We start from the raw sequence: 19,518 nt of genomic DNA, 5'->3' as shown, positions 1-19,518 counted from the left end.
TACGCGAGCTCCAAAAGGAATTAACCCCGCATCTTAATACCATGTTCAGTCTCAGCCTCTCCACAGGATATGTGCCCATAGAATGGCGCACGGCAATGGTGGTCCTGCTACACAAGGGTGGGGCCACAACTGACCCTGGGAACTACCGACCAATAAGCCTGACCAGTCTGATCTGTAAGGCTGTGGAGCGAATCATTATGGAACTCAAAAATGGATAGATTGGGAACCTCCAGTCGCTGGACCCCACACAGTTCGGCTTTGTCAAGGGCAGATCATGCCTCCTGAACCTGGTGGATTTCTTTGAGACAGTTACTCAGGCTGTAGATAAGGGAAAGGAGGTACACACGGCTTACCATGACCTTGCTAAAGCATTTGACGCCATTCCCCATTCAGGTATTATTGATAAGGTTTTATGCCCAGGCTGGTGAGCTTATGTCACAAGATGGATCGCAAACTGGCTCTCAGACAGATCCCATAAAGTAAGAGAAGCGGGATCTATGTCCGAATCCAGACCAGTAACGAGTGGTGTGCCTCAGGGCTCTGTCCTGGGGCCCCTCCTGTTTGGCATATACTTCTCAGAAGTACAGGCAAGCACGGAAGGGCTGTGGCTGACTAAGTTTGTGGACGACTGCAAACTGGGTGCTATAATAGAGTCGCCGGCCGACATGGAGATCCTCCAGAAGGGCCTAAATGAGACTGATGCATGGTATCAAAGCCATGGTCTCAAGCTAAATGCTAAAAAATGCATAGTAATCCCCTTTGGAAAAAACAGAGTACCCGCAAACTACAAAGTAGGAGGTAATCCCCTGAAATCTGAAGAAGAAATAAGGGATCTAGGGACCCAAGTAGATAGTCAGCTTTCCTTTGATAACCATATTGCCAAAGTGGTTAGAAAATACTTCTATGTGACCCATCTGATCACGAAAGGGTTCGCATCAAGATCTAAGGATATAATGGTGCCCCTCTACTCTTCCGTCATCAGACACATTATTGAGTACAATGCACCAATTGGAATGTACCTGGCTAGACATCTCCAGCAGCTGGAGAGACCACAAAGGTACCTAACCAAGAGGATTACTGGCCTCAAACAGTTGCCCTATGTCTAACGTACAGAGCCATGTCCAATCCAGAATTGTTGAACATGCTCCATCTTAGCAAAACCAAATCTACTTGAGCTACACGCTCTAGGGATATAAACCTCAACACAACAATGAATAGAACATGCTGGAGGGATAGATTCCCTTCGCAGAGACTTCCCTTACTATGGAACAGGGTCTCGATCTACATAAGACAGAGCCCCTCACTATTACTGTTCAAGAGGAACCTTGATGAGTGGATGGGTAACAGAAAGTTCACACCAGGGATCACACCAACAGCACTACTAGATAGGGACCAAGGGTACTAGCTGCTAGTACAAGGGTCTAGGGAACTACTAAAGGGGCGGTGAATACCGCACAACATGGCTGGGCTAATATATGCCTTCGGGCAGATAGCCCAGTACCTACCTATGAACCTATGTATCCATAGGCAAGCTGACGCAATACCTAACCTCAAATAACCTGCTGTCAGAAACACAACATGGCTTTTGTAGATCAGTGTGTGTGATATACCTTTAAGAAGCATTCCAGTCAGTGGGCATGTGCATATAAGTTTTGAGTGCATGGACAGAGTGAGAGCATGCAAGTATGTAGTCGGTTAGTTAAAGTTCAATGTTCCTGCCATCCATCCTGATGTATTTGTATACAATATACTACTTAAATGAATACCGACGCGTCATTATCGTCTTAATGCACATAAGACGAGTGACATGGAGTCAGAATGGGATCCAGAGTTACAGCCTTGAGGCAACCAGTTAGAAGTGGAGGAATTTATAGGAGTGTATCATCCCTACTGCTCAAACGACTCGCAAAACAGGTCAGAAGCAAATTCAAGGTACTAAAACTTGCTTAAATGATTTCTTTCACTACAAATATAAAACAAAGCACTCAGAAAGCTCAAAATGAATTGCTTATTAAATGAAATGTCTGAAACTGTGACATATTGGTAAAAATGTTCAAAATAATTAAAATGTTTGAAACAATATCTGAATAGCATAAAATGTACAAAAAAAGTTAAACACCATTTTTTCGATGTGTACTACTTTTTCATATTAACTAAAGCTATTCAAAATATCCAAAGTGTGTGCAGTATTACAGTGCAGTTATTTCGCAAAGTACAGTAATTTCAATGACTATTTTGAAAAGTACAGTTATTTCAAAGAATATTTCACAGAGTACAGTATTTCAGAGAGTTTATTTTGCATTTCATTATTCTTACAAGTACCTGGTGGGTGTGAATGTTCATACATAATTACAAGGGCCATTTTGCATTGTGTTTTACTGTAATCTGTGGGCATGGCAGAAGGATTTTGCACCCTGCACCGCTTGTGTTTGATAACAATATTGCAGAAAGTTTGAGCATGAATATGATATTTTCATACAGGCTGCTTTTTCTGAGAAAGATGCACATACAAAAGCATTTATTCTGCTTAATTTAGCTGGTTCAGAGGCAATTGAAAGATAGCATTCATTTGTACATGCACCTGCAGGGGAGGGGGAAAACTGCCATATTGTGGTGTCAGCTGAAACACGGGAAGACCCTGAGTGCTTAAAATGTAAATTTAGAGAAATGTGTATTCCCCCAAATGAATATTACAATGGAAAGGCACTTATTTTACACAAGGGATCAAAAGCTTGGTGAAACTTTTACAGCATATATAACTGACTTGACAATTAAGGTTAAAATGTACAGATTTTGTGATTTGACAGATGAGCTGATAAAAGACAGGTTTGTGTGTGGGATTAATAATGAGACAGTGCAAAACATTTTGCTTCAAGACATTGATTTGACGTTAAATAAAGCCAGTGAAATTTGTCAGATATACGAGCTTGCAGAAAGGCACACAAGTATGCTTACAAATGAGAATAGCTGTGGAAGGCACAGCGATAAAGCTCATATTGATAGTATGCAGCTCATGGTTAAAAGAAACAGGCCCGAGCACATATCAGCTACTGCAGGTCCTGTAACTGCCCAAGTCTTTCCAGTAAATTCCAACACATGCTCAGTGAAGCATAAGGGTGAGTCAGCAAAGTCAAAACATGTGCCCCCACCCAACTTTCATAGTCAACTGTCATAATTGTGGTGGTAATCATGAACCCAAAAGACAAAAGTGCTTAGCCTTTGGTCAGCAGTGTCATGTTTGCAGTAAGTAGCAGATTTTTTTTGCTAAAACCGACTAAGGTCTCACCTTGCATCATCACAACTCCACCCCATCCCACCCCTCTCCCACCACATGCCCCACACCCCTTTGGAACATTTTATGGCCCAGGCAGCATATATGTGTTCTTTGATCCACCTTCATGATTAACATAAAGCATAAGCATGACCCAGTATGAGCTAAACTGTATTGAAATTGCATTGACATACATCAATGCTGCTTGCTAGCACCTGCTGAAAAAATTTTGGAAAATGGAGGCAAATGTAAATAAGTGGGCATAACATAACAATCATTCAATCATGTCACAATTTCACATTTCATTCTAGCAAACAATGACAAACAAAAATAAAAACTTGGCATTTTTGTTAGCAGGTTAGCAAACAAAAATTGCAAGAACAGGAGGAGTGCGTAGCTTGTTATGTAATTATACTCTCAGATCAGTGTACTGTGTTTTTTTTTTTTAATTTGTTTGCTAACCCTGTGTGTGTGTGTGTGTGTGTGTGTGTGTTGTGTGTGTATATACATACACACAGAGTAAATGACAGAGAGAGAGAGCAGATGTACAGACAACACACATACACACCAAGAACTGCAGTAAGTGGAATAATTTCAAATGGTTTATCAAATAAGGCACATTATTGTATTAAAAGAGGGCATACGAGGCAAGTTGATCAATTAGAAAGCTGCAACCCTACATTTTATGTTGATGGTGTATCTGTGCTTGGTGAAACAGTCAATGCAGTAGACTTGTGGGCAAAAAACGAAAATTTTTGTACTGTTTGGGTTAATGAGAGTCCTGTAGAGCTCAAGTGCAATGTTATGCCAGCAGAAACGTTTGCTGGAGTAAAAGCTAAAGAACAACTTGATTTGACAAAAGTGTGCGAAGCTTGTTGCTTATGGTGGTGGAGAGATTCATAAAGAAGGCTCAGTATTGATTTCTTCTTATTCTGCTGAGAACAGTTATGACTTGCAGTTTTTCATAGTCAATATACACTTGCAGTCATTATTCGGCCTCAGTGACAGTTTGAAAATGGGACTGGTTTCATTTAATAAAGAAGTCCACCATGTAAGTCTGCATGACAACAGCTCAAATTTTGCCCAGACTATTTTTTCTATGTATGCTGATATTTTTGCAGACAAACTAGGCAAACTGCCAGTTGTGTACTCTATGAAGTTAGACCCAGAGGTCAGCCCACTTATCAGACCAGCACAGAAAGTTCCAGTAGCTGTGCAGAGCAGAGTCAAAGCCGAGCTAGACAAAATAGTGCAGCTAGGAGTAATTTGTCCAGTAGAAGAACCTACTGAATGGGTATCCTCCATGGAGGTACCTCACAAGAAAAGCTCAGTTGATATCAGAATATGTATAGGTCCAAGAGATCTGAACAAACCATTAAAAATGCCTCATCTTCCAATGTGCACAGTCAAACAGGTTGCTTCCCTAATGCCAAATGCCACTGTTTTTTTTCTGTCTTAAATGCAGAGAGTTCATCTTGGCAAATTTTGCTTGACTGAAAATCTTCACTTTTAACCACATTCGGTACACAATTTTGAAGATACAGATTTCTGAGAATGCCATTTGGAATAGATTCTGTCAGTGAAGTATTTCAGCATGCGATGGAGCATATGTTTTCGGGCTGTCCATGTGCTGTTGTAGTTGATGATATTCGAGTAGGAGGCAAAGGTGAAGTCAAACATGACAGAAATCTCAAGAAAGTTGTGGAAAGAGCACGTGAAGTGAATCTTAAGATGAATCCTCAGAAGTGCAGATTCAGGCTGTGAGAAGTTACTTACATTGGTCACTTGTTTACCAGTTCAGGCTCATGACCAGATCCTTCCAAGCAAACAGCAATTCTCGAGATATCTGCTCCAGACAATGTCCAAGCCCTACAACGTTTTCTTGGCATGGTCAGCTATCTAGGCAAGTTCATTCCAGATTTAAGCCAACTTTTGGCACTGCTAAGAGGGCTGACATGCAAAGATGTAATTTGGTCATGGTCAAAACAGCATCAAAGAATATTTGATGTCCTGAAACAGAAAATTGCTAACCCACCAACTCTTAGCTACTATGATGTTCACAAACCAGTTGCTCTTTCTTGTGATGCTTCTAAGTTTGGTATAGGTGCAGTCATTCTTCAAGAGTGTAGACCAATAGCCTATGCTTCGAGATCTCTTACCCAAACTGAGATGCAGTATGCCCAGATTGAGAAGAGCTTTTGGCAATTGTGTTTGCATATTCAAAGTTTCATGATTATATTTATGGTCAGCCTATCCAGATTGAAACCGACCACCAGCCTCTAATCACAATTTTGAGAAGGCCTATGCATACAGCTCCTGTCAGACTGCAACATATGATGCTCAAATTGCAGAACTGCAATTTCAATCTTGTTTACACAAAAGGCAAACTTCTTTATCTTGCTGATACCTTGTCCAGATCACCCAGAAAAAAAAACTCAGAACAGCATAACAATGAGCAACTTGATTTTGATGTCATGGAAGCGAGAAATTTTTTTTCCACACATCTTGATGAGCTCAGACCTCACACAGCTTCAGATCCAATTCTCCAAAAACTAGACCTCTTTAATCAGTCGGTAATGGTCTTCAAAGCAGTCTTGTTTACTGTAGAAGTGCAGCAGTATTTTCCATACAGAGATGAGATTTTGTCAGACAATGGTATCATCATGAAAAGTCCTAAAGTGATTGTTCCAAAGTCCTTGCAGCAAGAGTACATTAAGAACTTGCATTGTGGCCACTCAGGAACTGATTCTACCAAAAGAAGGGTGATAGGTTTAGTATTTTGGCCTTCTATGTTAAGAGAGATTAGTACTATCATCTTTTTCAGTATGTAATAGTACAAAGCTGCATCAACAAAAAGAAACATTTTAAGCTAGATTCCTGAACTACCTTGGTCGACAGTAGCCATAGATATCTTTGAGTGGAATGGTCAATATTACTTGGTGTTAGTAGACTCATTCAAACTGGTTTGAGATTGACCTACTTCCTAACTTAACTTCTAGTACTGTCATTACTAAGTTGAAGAGACATTTTTCTGTCCATGGTAGTCCACAGAGTTATTTTTGACATTGGTGCACAGTTTACCAGTCAACAGTTCAAGAAATTTGTAGGACAGTGGGATTTTGTTCATGTTGTGAGTCGTCCTGAATACCCTCAGTCAAATGGCTTGGCTGAACATGCAGTTCAAAGTGCAAAACAGCTGCTAGAGAAATCCAGATTTGATAACACTGATGCTTTTCTAAACTTGTTAAATTTCAGAAACATTCCTCATGATATTCAGCTTGGTTCACCTGCCCAGAGACTTATGTCAAAACAAACCAGAACCACATTACCAGTCAGCAGTAAATTATTAGGTTTTTGTTTGGTTATTTTCTGTTCTGGTCCCAACTGGCAAATAATTGCTGTTGCTAATACTTTTACACTTTTTTAGTTTTATCCCTATAATCTCTGGAAATACCTAGCTGTTAGTGTTTCTAGGTGAACGAAGTCCTAGACTTTGGAACACGTTCTTGTGTGACCTCAGTTGTACAGCCGTGTTACGTTTATTAGTTGCAGCCCTGTCTCTGATTTCAATGTACATTAAATGCCATTCTCTGTTTATAGCTCCCTGTGTGTACATCATACTCTCATTTCGTCTGCATCTTTATGCATCACCGATTTAAATACATCAGCAGTATATGCCAGGTATTTCCCCTGACAGAGGATTTCTACAAACAATTTTAATTAAAAACCTCAACCTTTTAGCACAAGAAATCTAGCCAGAGCCTTAATTAATGGGAGGACAAAGGCCCAAAAAAGGAACCAATTTTAAATATTGATCTTATAAACTTAGAAAGTTGATAGAATAACAGGCTTTGTGTTACCATACATGGATATGATGTCTGAAACTCAAATTTCTGTCATTACCTTATTATTTCACTCCTCTGTGATTTGCCAGAAAACCACATATTTTATGAGGAACAAATCAAAAATATGAGGCAAAAACATGGGCATTCTGCAAAAATCTGGGCAGTTGAGAGGTATGAAAGGGTGAATGTGTGTGTGTGTGTGTGTGTGTGAGCGTACATACATATACTTTGGTTTGAAAGGCCATGTTCATGGTTAAGGTACTCTTTTCACGCAGTGCGAAAATAGGGTGTTCCACATTTTAATCATTTGTCATACATTGCAGTCTGTATTCCACATTGGTCTCATGGCAGGTTGAGACCAACGTCTGGAAGAGCTAGTCAGCACACCCACAGGAGGCTCACATGTCCTAACATAGTACTCCGTAACATGGGTGAGCATTGACACCCCCCTCCCCCCGTGTGATGTCCTTCCTGGTAAAATCAGACCACAAATCATTCTTGTTCTATGTAATTATAAGACCAGATACCCCATCAAGTCCAAAAACTCTTAAAATTTTTTCAGAGACAAATTACCTCCTACTAGGTGATCCTATAAGAAGTTTCAAAGCCCATTCGAACACTGATAACATGGACTCCTATGCAGAGGTGTACACCAATGCCCTGTATAACCACTTAAGCAATTGTATAGAATCGGCTGTACCTAACCAGATTAAAACCAGGTTTTTGACGAAAAAACAAGCCACCTCGGTATAAATAGGCTATACAGCAAGAACAAGAGGGAGGTGGCTCAGCAAAGGAAGAAATCCCTCTTTAGCTTAAAAAAATTAAAGATCTTGTCAAGTCCTCCAAAGCTGATTACAAAGCAAAAATAGCCTCCCTAGCTACAGATAATCACAAGTCATTCTTTAACTGTGTCTGAAAACTAAAAGGGAATACCCAGCTATGCGCTGAACTGGTTGTGGATGGCACCACCCATACACAGACAGAGGTAATAGCCAGTCTGCTAGCTGACAGATTTGGAACCAAACTTCATCCCTTATGTCTCCCCCAGTAATACGTCAAAGTATACCTGCCACCATTCCTCAGCCTGTTATCTCAAGAGAACAGGTCATCTCTGCACTTTCCAAGGCCAAAAACATAGCATCAGTGGTACCTGAGAACATCCCAGATTGCCTTTTAAACAACTTAATATATGACCTAGCAGACCCACTTGGATCCCTGTTTAACCACAGCCTGCGAACTGGTTATGTTCCAGTAGCATGGAGGACAGCAACAGTAATACCTGTGTACAAAGGGGGACCATCAACTGACCCTGGGAATTATAGCCTCATTTGCTTGAATAGCCTCATCTGCAAGGCCATGAAAAGAATTGCTATAGACCTTATTAACAAGACAATCCCCAAACTCTGGACCCACCCCAGTTCAGATTTGTTAAGGTAGATCATGCCTATTAAACATGGTTGACGAGAGAAAGCCACAAAGGCCCTGGATGAGGGAAAGACAGTATATACCACCTACCTTGACCTAGACAAGGCATTTGACACAATCCCCCACTCGGGTGTTATAGACAAACTCTCCCAATTGGGAATTGACCCCTATATTACTAGATGGGTAACCAGCTGGCTCACTGACGGGACAAATACTGCCAAAGTGGGTGACTTCACCTGTAACAAAAGACCAGTCACCAGTGGCGTAACACAGGGTTCTATGCTGGGCCCTTTCCTGTTCGGAATTTATTTCTCAGAAGTCCAGGCAAACTTGGACGGCCTGTGGATGACCAAGTTCACCGACTGTTGCAAATTAAGAGTAATTATTGAGTTACCCAACAATGTTAATATATTGCAGACAGGGTTAACGTAGACAGATGATTGATTGCAAAGCCACAGCCTAAAGCTAAATACAAAAATTGTAGTAGTATTCCTTTTGAGAAAGCTGACATCCTTGCTAATTACATTATAGACCACCCCCCAAGTGTAAGCCCAGTGGTATGTGATCTGGGTACTCAGATTGATAGCAATCTGAACTTTGACCACCACGTATCAACAACAGTAAGGAAATCCTTCTGTGTGGCACATCTTATAAGTAAAGGCATTGCATCTAAATCTAAGGATGTTATAATTCCGTTATACTCTGCCCTCATCAGACCGATAATTGAGGATGATGATTCCTTTTGCATGCATCTGCAACAGCTAGAGAGACCACAGAGGTTTCTCACCAAGAAATTACAGGGTACACAAAACAAGTCTTATGCTGAAAAACTGAAAGCCCTGTCACTGTATTCTGTCTCCTAAAGGTTGCTAAGGGGTGATCTGTGTCTGGCTTACAGGGCAGTCTCTGACCCAGCCCCGATGGAAATGCTACACATTCGTAAATCAAACTGCACGAGGGTCAATAGCTCCAGGAATCTTAACTTAGCCTCTGACATGAACAGGCCATGCTGGAGAGATAGATAAAAGTCTCCCAGAGACTTCACATCTCTGGAACAAGCTTCTAGTTCACGTGAAACAAATCCTCTCCCTAACCCTCTTCAGACACAACCTAGATCAATGGATGGGAGACTGCAGATTCACTCCTGGGGTTGCGCCCATGTCTACCATAGACCTCTACCTCTGCAAACTTCACTCACCTAACCACCAACAATTGGACCAACGTGGGATAAATATGGCTTGGCTTGTAAGGGCTCTAGGGCCATTAGCCTAGTAACCTTCTATGAACCTATTACTGCCCTACTGTCCAGCAAGGGACCTCCAGTTTAGGAACAAATTCTTATTGCATACAAATAAGTCAAATAATGTTGCAAGAGACTCGCTCTACTCCCAATACACTGCTAAACTCTGAAATAGTATCCCCACACAAATAAAACCCTCTGACACTCTCAGTAGTTACCACTGCTTAAATAACACCTTAACCAGTCCTGGTCCTGCACATGTTTATCACAAGGTTAAGACTTTGTGTTCACCATATGATACTCTCCAGGTACTGTCCTTAAACAGAATACTGTCAACCTCTCACTGAAATAAGCAATTTTTATACATAGCTGCTGTCTGTACAATGCACCATGTTGCACGTGTGCTTTCTCTTTAGTAACTTTGACCTCTGTAAAATCTTAGAATGTACAAATGTAATTACTGTTTATGTATAAATGTAAATAGAAGTGCAACTATTCTGTGTTTAACTGGAACTTGGTATAATGCAGTGTAAACGAATGGAGGTTTTCTCCCAGGGCTCTACTGAAAATGGATATTACCCAGTCTAACTTTCCCAGTAAACAAGGACAAATAAATAAATACTTTTCTTTAATACAGCTTCCCGAACTGCATGTAGTAGTACTCAGGATGATGTCTGACCAAGGCCTTGCAGTGTGGGAGCATTTCCCGCTTGCCATCTATATTGCTATATGTATATATGAATCCTTTAGCAACATTCTTTGTGATACATTTATGTGGCTACTCATCATAATAGTACACGCACAAGTAATAGGGTTATTGCTGCAGTATAGGCTTCCTCCCTCCTGAACCACAGTACTTGCATGTTGGGATTTTAACTTTGGTATATAGCTAACTGCTGATGATTATAAGAGGAATGCATATTCAATACATTCCTAGAATTAGTTTATATTGTGTATGATATAGTTTTCTTGGATTACTTAGGAAAGCTTGTATGTGTGTGTGTAAATGCATAGCTATTCAGTATTACTTTTCTGTTTTCTTAAATCCTTTAGTAGGCTGGTTACTTCTGCAGTCTGTCTGCCTGATTTTTTCTGTGGTACCAAAAAAGAAAGATGATGCATAATAAAAAATCTCTCATGGCCATGCTGTCCTCTTAATGGTTAGTATCTGAGATTGCAGTCTTGTGTACAAGGGGGCATCTGACTTAAGAACATAAAAGAAAACCACCTTAGAACTAAAAAAATTTAGAAGTTATGTACTCACCATAACGTTCCATCTGAGTAGGTGTATTCATTTGTCTGCAACCTGTGGGTTATGGATCCGATATCGGATCCGAACCGGCATGGTTTTCCAGCTATGGATCCGAGCTCTCAGCTCCTCCCCTCACCCATAATGCCCTGCTCTCCCTACATGACCTCAGATCGAGTTTGCCAACAATAGAAGTACCCTAAAAAGGGTAACACATAATATGTAGGAAACTGACAAGGCCAGGGGGATAGGAGGGCGGGATGGTTGCAGACAAATGAATACACCTACTCAGATGGAACGTTATGGTGAGTACATAACTTCTAAATCTGAAGTAGGAGATTCATTTGTCTGTAACCTGTGGGACAGAGTCCCCAGCTACCTGAATCTTGGGCGGCCATCATGGAAGGATATTCCGGAGCACCGCGGAGCCAAAGGATGCTCTACCTCTAGATGTAATATCCAACTTGTAGTGGGAGATAAAGGTATGAGATGAAGCCCAAGTGGCTGCTAAACAAATATCATCCAGAGGAATCCTAGCTTTAAAGGCCGCTGAAGTAGAAACTGACCGGGTTGAATGGGCATGTACTCCCTCCGGTGCGGGCCTTCCAGAAGCTTGATAAGCCAATAAGATGCACTGCGAAATCCAGCGTGATAAGGAGACTTTGGAAATTGGTTTACCCAAATTGAATTTAGCAAAGGAAATAAACAACTGGTCGGATTGCCTATGACCAGCTGTCCTGTTCAGATAAAATCTAAGTTGCCTGTGAACATCTAAGGAATGTAGCTTGTATTCACCTTTGTTTTGATATTTAGGAAAGAAAAACAGGGAGGTTAATGGATTGATTAATATTTTCTTCAGAAGCTACCTTAGGAAGAAAGGACGGGTTGGTCCTGAGGTATACACGGTCCGGATGAAAGACCAAGTAAGGAGGCTTGACGGATAAGGCTTGAAGTTCTGAAACTCTCTTGGCCGAGGTAATGGCTACTAAAAAGGCCGTCTTGAAAGATAAAAATTTCAGATCTACCGTAGCCGCAGGTTCGAAGGGGGGAGTGGTCAAGGCCTGAAGGACCAGAGAAAGGTCCCAAGGAGGAACCACTTGCTTTACAGGGGGTCTGAGGAGAAAAGTACCTTTTAGGAAAATCTTACACAATTTGGCAGACATCAGTGGACTGGAGTCTTGACCAATATGATAGTGAGAAATTTCCGCAAGTTGCATTTTGACCGTGGAACTGCTGGCACCATCATTAAAAAGAGTGGTTAGAAAGTCAAGCACCAGAGGAAGGGGAACTGTGAAGGGGTCTAGACCTTGCCGCTCCGCCCAAATGGAGAATTGTTTCCACTTACTGCGGTAAACTTTCCTGGTAGATGGTTTATGAGCCGCCACCAGGATGGCCTTAACTGGAGACGAAATACCGGGAGTCCTGATCAGGAGTGGAACTGGAGCAGCCAAGCAGTCAGCTTCAGGTTGTCCAGATTCGGGGTTGATAGATGGGATGGGTGAGATATCAGATCCGGAATGGGATCTAGAATCCAAGGAGGATTCACTGAGTGAGACCTTAGGAAAGGGAACCAGATCTGTCGAGGCCAGAATGGGGTAATGAGAATCATTCTGCACCCCAACCGAGAGGCTTTCTGAAGAACTTGGAGCATCAGAGGCAAAGGGGGGTAAGCATAAAGAAGACCAGGTGGCCAAGCATGCACCAGAGCGTCTCTTGGGGTATCTCCGGGTGGAGGTATTAGAGCGAAAAAACTGTCGCACTTGGTGTTTGAGGGAGACGCAAAAAGATCGCAACAAGGAGTTCCCCACCGTGCGAAGATGCGTTTCGCTACCTGAGCATTGAGAGACCACTCGTAAGGGGAGAGAATGGTGGGACTGAGTTTGTCCGCAAGGATGTTGGACCGACCCGGAATATGCGTTGCGATGAGAAAGCGGTTGGTGGAGATTGCCCATTCCCACACTCTCATGGCTTCTCGACAAAGAGGGTAAGACCTGGTTCCTCCCTGTTTGTTGATATACCAGATGACAGACATGTCCGACTGAATCGCAATAGTTCCCAAGGGAAGAAAGGCCTGTAGTGCTTGCAACGCTAAGAGCACTGCTGTCATCTCTAGAACGTTGATATGCAGTAAGGTCTCTGAATCGTTCCACGTGCCTTGGACCGTCCGGCCTGCAAAATGCCCCCCCCACCCGAGGCGGGAGGCGTCCGTGGTCACTGTGGTGAGAGGGGGAGAAGCACAAAAGGGGCGGCCTCCGTGGAGATCTGGAGAGTGGAGCCACCACAGGAGGGACCGCTTGCAAGCCTTGCTGATCGCAATGGGATGATGCATAGGAAGAGCAAGATAAGACCACTGAACTAGGAGTGTCCATTGAAGGACGCGCATATTGAACCTGGCGAGAGGAAGAAGAGCTATCGCTGCTGCCATGGACCCTAGAGCCCTCAGGACCAACTCCGCTGGAACTGAGCTGGAGTGGAGAATGGCCCGCACCTGGAGCTGCAGATTCTGAATTCTGTCCGCAGTGAGGAAGGCTCTTAACCGTCTCGAGTCTAACCTGGCACCTATAAAATCTATGAACTGCGTAGGGGCTAGGTTGGATTTTTCTGTATTTATTGTGATGCCCAGACGGGGAGCTAGATGGAGAAAGGAATCTCGCGCCAATAACAGTAGATGCCTTGTTGGAGCGGTGAGAAGCCAGTCATCCAGGTAAGGGAAGACCTGCACCCCCTGAAGCCTCAGGTGGGCCGCTACCACTGCTAATACCTTGGTGAACACCCTGGGGGCTGTGGTGAGACCAAAGGGAAGGACCCAGAATTGGTAGTGACTGGCTCCCAGCCGGAAGCGGAGAAACCTCCTGGAGCGCCTGTCCATTAGTATATGGTACTACGCATCCTTGAGGTCTATAGAGCACATCCAGTGATTTTCTCCCAGAAGGGGGAGAATAGACTGTAATGTAACCATTCGGAACTTCTCCTTGGGAACTGCCAGGTTCAAGAGTGAAAGGTCTAATATTGGTCTTAGATCCCCCGTCTTTTTTGGCACTAAAAAGAACCTGGAGTAGAACCCTGATCCGATCTGGTCTGGGGGGACGGGCTGGATGGCTCTTTTCTTTAGCAGATGGCCAATTTCTGCCAAAGCGGCCTCCCACTGACTGGGTGGAACGTCGGGGAGGGACTTCAATTTTGGCATGTGATGAAATGGGATGCGGTATCCTCTGGATATGATGCGGAGGACCCAGCAGTCTGATGTTATGGACTCCCATGCCGCTAGGTCCTCCGAAAAACGTCCCCCGACTGCCTCCAGAGTGGAGCAGACGGGCAACCCTTCAGGGCTGCTGCGCGGGCCGTTCAGAGAAGGGTTCTGTGGACCCGAAGTTCCTGGGAGCCCCTCTGCCCCTGGGGCGGCATCCTCCCTGTCCTCCTCTGCCATGGAAGGACTGGTTGTCCAGAGCGGGTTGGGATTGCTGCGACCTCCGGAACCACATCTTCTTCTGGCCCTTTTGGTTCCTAGAATAGGGCCTCTGGGGCACAGAGAAGCGGATTCCGACGGCAGACAGCGTCTTCCCATCCTTTTCACTCTGGGTCAAAGTATCACACACAGTTTTGCCAAAGAGGGCAGAACCATCGAAGGGAGTGTTCGCAAATGACGCCTTGAAGGGCTCCGTGAAATCGCAATGACGGAGCCAGGCCTGATGTCTAGTAACTAGGCCTGCCCCTGCGGCTCTAGCGGCACCTTCCGTAGCATGGGACAGTAACTGCATAGAGGTATTAGTCACGGACCTAAGAGTGGCCATACGGGTGGAGTGCAACAATTTGTCCTCCTCCGACATGGACTCTGGGGGGGATGCAGCGTATTCCTTGATAAGATCGCACTGCATCCTAATCACATGTGCCAGGTAGTTCAGCGCCCTCACTGAAAAGGTCGCTGAACTAAACATCCACTTCCCCAAGCGGTCCATCATCCGAGACTCCTTGCTTGGGGGATGGACTGAGGGGCTCTCCTGAGCAAGTTCCCTCTTGGTGGCTGCCGCCGTCAACATGGCATCTACCGGAGGCCCCTTACTCCAGTGGGCACGGTCAGCCGGGGGACTAAGTATACGGTCAGGCCTTTTTGGAATTGGCTCCAAGGTGTCCGGTTCCTTCCACGCCCTGGTGGTAATCAGGTCCACCAGGGGGTCGGCAGGAGGGGACACCCAAGAGGTAGACGGGCCCGCTTCAAATGCCTCCAAGAACACGGACTCGTCCGAGGAAGACTTGGGGGCAGACCACCCCCCCCTTATGCGAAGCATTTCCATGATGTCTCCAAAGGAGACATCCTTGGGGGGTGATCTTGGGGAGCCTTCCCCTTTCTCCAAATCCGTGTCTTCAGTGAGAGACTCGGGGGAGTCTATGTGCCTCCTTTTGCACGTATGCTTGCGAGGGGCATTCTCCGGGGGGCTGTCAGAGGACTCCTCGCAAGCTGTGACATGTTCCAAAGGAACAACTTGGGGCAAAGGAGCGGGCTGTCCCAGTGGCCGGATGGTGGAAGCCTGGCCCAGTGCAGATGGAGCGCGGGACAGAGCCGAAGCAAGTGCCGGGGGTCCGGAAACCCTCAACAGGGCCCTCTCCATTACATCAAAAGCCGAGGGGGAGCCGACCTCGACCAAAGGATCCGATAATCGGATCCCCCTAGGATCCGAAGAGTGGATCGGAGCTGGCACCGAAGCACTCGGATCCGAGGGGACAGTGCGCTCCGACACGGATGGCGCCGAAGGAGCACTGATCCCCCCGGATCCGAAGCTCGGATCCAGGCTCCGAGAGGTCAGATCCGAAGCACTCAAGGGCAGGGTCGGATCCAAAGTAACCAGTACTATCGGCGCCGACCCACCCCCGGCTCCGAAGCTGCTCGGCTCCAACTGCTCCGAACCCGAGTAGCGGGTCGGAGAAGGAGCTATAGGTTTAAAGAAAGGGGTCGAGCTCCCCCCCAGAGGGGGGGGAGGCAAGAGCACTCCCATCTGCATCTGGGCCTGGATGAACCTTCTCATCATCCGGTCCAGATCAGCATCAGATAAACTGTACGTAGATCTCGACGAGGCTACCGAGGTAGGCCTTGAGTGCCTCCTCAATAGCCTCGACGGAGATCGGGTCTCCTCCTCCTCAGGTCCCGGTGAAAAGCACACAGGAGACCGGAGCCGAGGAGGGGGAGAACCAGCAGACAAGGAGGCCGGAGGAGAAGCCCGCTTGGCAGGCGGGGCCGAAACAGAGGTCTCGGCCCGCCGCTTATGGTGCTTCTCCCTCCGGTCCTTCTTTCTTGCTTCCCTCTCCTCCAAACCACTACAGGGAGGTTGAGTCCCAGGTGGAGGAGGGGGAGCCGGAGAGGAGGGAACCGTAGACACGGTACCCCCCGAAGGAGCAGTAGCCGGAGCCGAGTCCGGGGGCAAAAATCCTGCCAGGACCAGCTTCGACCTCCGCTCCTTCAATGCCCTGGGGTTGAACCCTACCCAAATGGAACATCCAGAAGTGAGGTGTTCAACCCCAAGGCATCGAACGCACCGAGTGTGGCCATCAGCAGGGGAAAGCATATGGCCACACTCAGAGCACTTCGAAAAAACAGCCTTAGACATCCTAAGGACACTAGTTTTTTTACTTTAATTAGTCTAAAAAAGTAAAAGCTAACTAGCCAAACAAACACAGGCCCAAACACACACTACGCACCAGCGAGGGGAGGGAAACTAAAAGTTATAAAAGTTAATAAAACTAAACAACTTTAAGCTAAAATAAGGGAAACCTATAACCTTCACCAATCTGGTCACCAGCGCGGCAAACTAGATCTGGGGTCATGTAGGGAGAGCAGGGCATTATGGGTGAGGGGAGGAGCTGAGAGCTCGGATCCATAGCTGGAAAACCATGCTGGTTCGGATCCGATATCGGATCTATAACCCACAGGTTGCAGACAAATGAATCACCTACTTCAGATCTATTTTTTCACCCTATCTCTGTTTTCTGAGTTATTTTAACATCTCAAAATCACTCCGTCTACTTCTTATAGAATTTGAATATGTTTTTTTCAACATGGCTGCCAGTGGGGCTTGACATACCAATGTAATCTTATTTTTCTTCAAGCCTTTCTCTTTCCCATAATCCATTTCAAGTCTACTTTATATGAGTTATGCTAGACAAAAGGGAGTAATGGTGTATTCCCATTCCATTAAAATATAATGGGATTAGTGTCAGTCGCTGTCATCTTATATACTGTCTGCAACAGGACTGCTTCTTTTATTTCTGAATGGCCCTCATTTTTGTGTCTCAGGGCTTGTTTTGTAGTATACTAAGGAATTATACAGCTGCAACCAAAACAATTGCTGAATTGCAGGCTTTTGTTCAAAGTATCTTTGTGTAGTCCAAGATGAATTGATAGCCCCTCCCCCTACACTTAAGTAAATGTCCTGACTACAAATTTCTCTGTGTCTGGTATGTCATGCAGGTGTAGACAAATTCCTCTGCAACTTGTGTGAGACGTTGAGCTTAAAAAAAATAGGTGGTCTTTCCCATCCTTTGATACCAAAGTGAGGAAATGAAAGTTTTGTAAAGTACAAGTAGGTTTCATGTATCTACAGTGCTAGAAACATGTTGTAGGGAGAAAAGAAACCTAAGAGTTGAGTAAAACTGTAGGAGAAGGTGGAGTTTTCCTTTAATAACTGAGAAGTGATGTGGCCTACAGCAGTCTTTTACACTTCATATATATGAATTCTGCAGCAACAATCCTTTTAGTACAACTTGTGTTATTTGTTAGTTATCATTATTAAAGTAAAGTTTGGAACATTGGCACAAGATGATATAGAGACAGAGAAAATACTAAACAAATTACCATGCTAGTTCAGTTGGGACTGAGACAAGGAGATCTGCTTGTGTGTGCCATCCTGGGTTTGATTAGCTGCCTGCACTGGCAGAGCTGATGAGGGCAGGGAGAAGAATGAAGGGGCTGTGTAACCTCACCTCTTTTTAGGGAAAAGAATGGAGACTGTACTGTGGAGGAGTATAGCCTCTGTGCTGCAAGCTTCTTAGAGCACAGCAGAGTGCATGTTGGGCCATGGAAGAGCAGAGGTGAAGCATGGCCTCATAGCTCCATGCTCCTTGAGGATGAGGCCACTAATAGACATCATCACGGAAATAGGGATATTTCCCTCACAGCCTAGAAGCCTGAGGGAAAGCCTGGAACTGATATGGGGTTAGGGCTTAAATCTTCCTGCCTATTGTACAACATTCTCCACCCAATCAGTTGGGCCCTAACACCTAATTGCAAAAGGAAAATAAATCTGACTTTTGAGTGCTCCAGAAGGAAGAGCTGATGCTCAGTGAGAGGCAAAATAAATAAAATTAATGTTCTGGTGTCGTGGTTTAGCTTTTTGCTTGTGAACGTTTATCATATGCTGTGCTTGGTATACCAAATGACTGGTTTTAAGTTGTGCAGTATCTTCTACTCTCTCAGTTCAGATACCATGTCTGCTTTTTGAGCTTAGGTCATGCATACATTTTACCTTAGGTGTAATCTGGTGTCACTAATGTATGTAACTTGTTTATTTCTGCTTTTTTCTAGGCCATTGCATCTGACAAGAGTGAGGAATGGTTTGCCAAGCATAATATGCAGAAGGCATCAGCATAGAAGTGATAGATTTTTTTTGCTTACATTAAGCAGTATTTTCTTCCTAAACTACTGAAACTTTTCAAGTACAAATGTGCTATTTGTTATAATAAAGTTCATTCACTCAAGTGCGATAATGTTACTCAGAAGTATATGTTGAAAGTGACCAATCTTTATGATGCTCAATATGTAATTTGTGTTGATGTAGATTGTTAATATGTAAGCAGCAGTCCACAACATAGCATATGTTTGTGTGTTGATTAATCAACACCATATGCTGTTTTGCCCCGAGTTCTGAGGGTATTGATTAAATGTAGACACACCTACAACATGGAGTAGTTTACTACTCTTAAAGGGGGCATTATTATAAAGATGCACAGCTTGTAACAAACTGTTTTGTATGTTTGTTTTTTGAAGAACTAGCAGGCATTTTCTTCCATGTAGAAAATTAGCATCAAAGAAACAATTGAGCATTCATTGCTTTACCAAAGACAATAAAGTCTTAAAAAATAAACAAAGATTTTTCACTAAAACTAAAAAAGGATTTTTTTTTCAAAAGTTGAAACCTGGGAGTTTATTTTGTCAGTCTCATTTTTTTAGTCTGCATTTTAAAACATTTAAATAGTCAGTGCAAATATTGGAATTTGCTACACAAAGGAAAAGAAGAAATGCAGGTTGTTAGAAAGTTTATATTAATTGTATTGTATTGTATTGTGCTTGTTAATACTTGTATGTGGGGACCATTTATCCAGACAGACATCTCCAAATCAATTACTTTATGGAATGTGCATCACAGAAGGAGAAAAAAAATGCTTTGAGTTTTTTTCCAGGCAGGCTGATATGTATGCAAATTTACAATAGAGTGTT

General features: G+C 43.9%; 1 protein-coding gene across 1 annotated transcript in view; it reads left to right on the top strand.

Annotated features, from left to right (window-relative positions):
* The window catches only part of GLOD4 (glyoxalase domain containing 4), a 354,560-nt gene extending 335,376 nt beyond the window's left edge, over nt 1-19,184 (top strand). The window contains exon 9 of the mRNA XM_044054305.1: nt 18,607-19,184. Within this exon, the coding sequence (XP_043910240.1) occupies nt 18,607-18,672 (66 nt within the window). The 3' untranslated portion in view covers nt 18,673-19,184. The remainder of the gene's footprint in view (nt 1-18,606) is intronic.
* Nucleotides 19,185-19,518: the final 334 nt, after the last annotated feature.

The sequence above is a fragment of the Protopterus annectens genome, chromosome 13.part0 (assembly GCF_019279795.1).
Source record: "Protopterus annectens isolate FY-2018-M chromosome 13.part0, PAN1.0, whole genome shotgun sequence".
Classification (NCBI taxonomy): Eukaryota; Metazoa; Chordata; order Ceratodontiformes; family Protopteridae; genus Protopterus; species Protopterus annectens.
The sequence above is the reverse complement of the archived record's forward strand: the minus strand, read 5'-3'. Positions and strand labels throughout refer to the sequence as shown.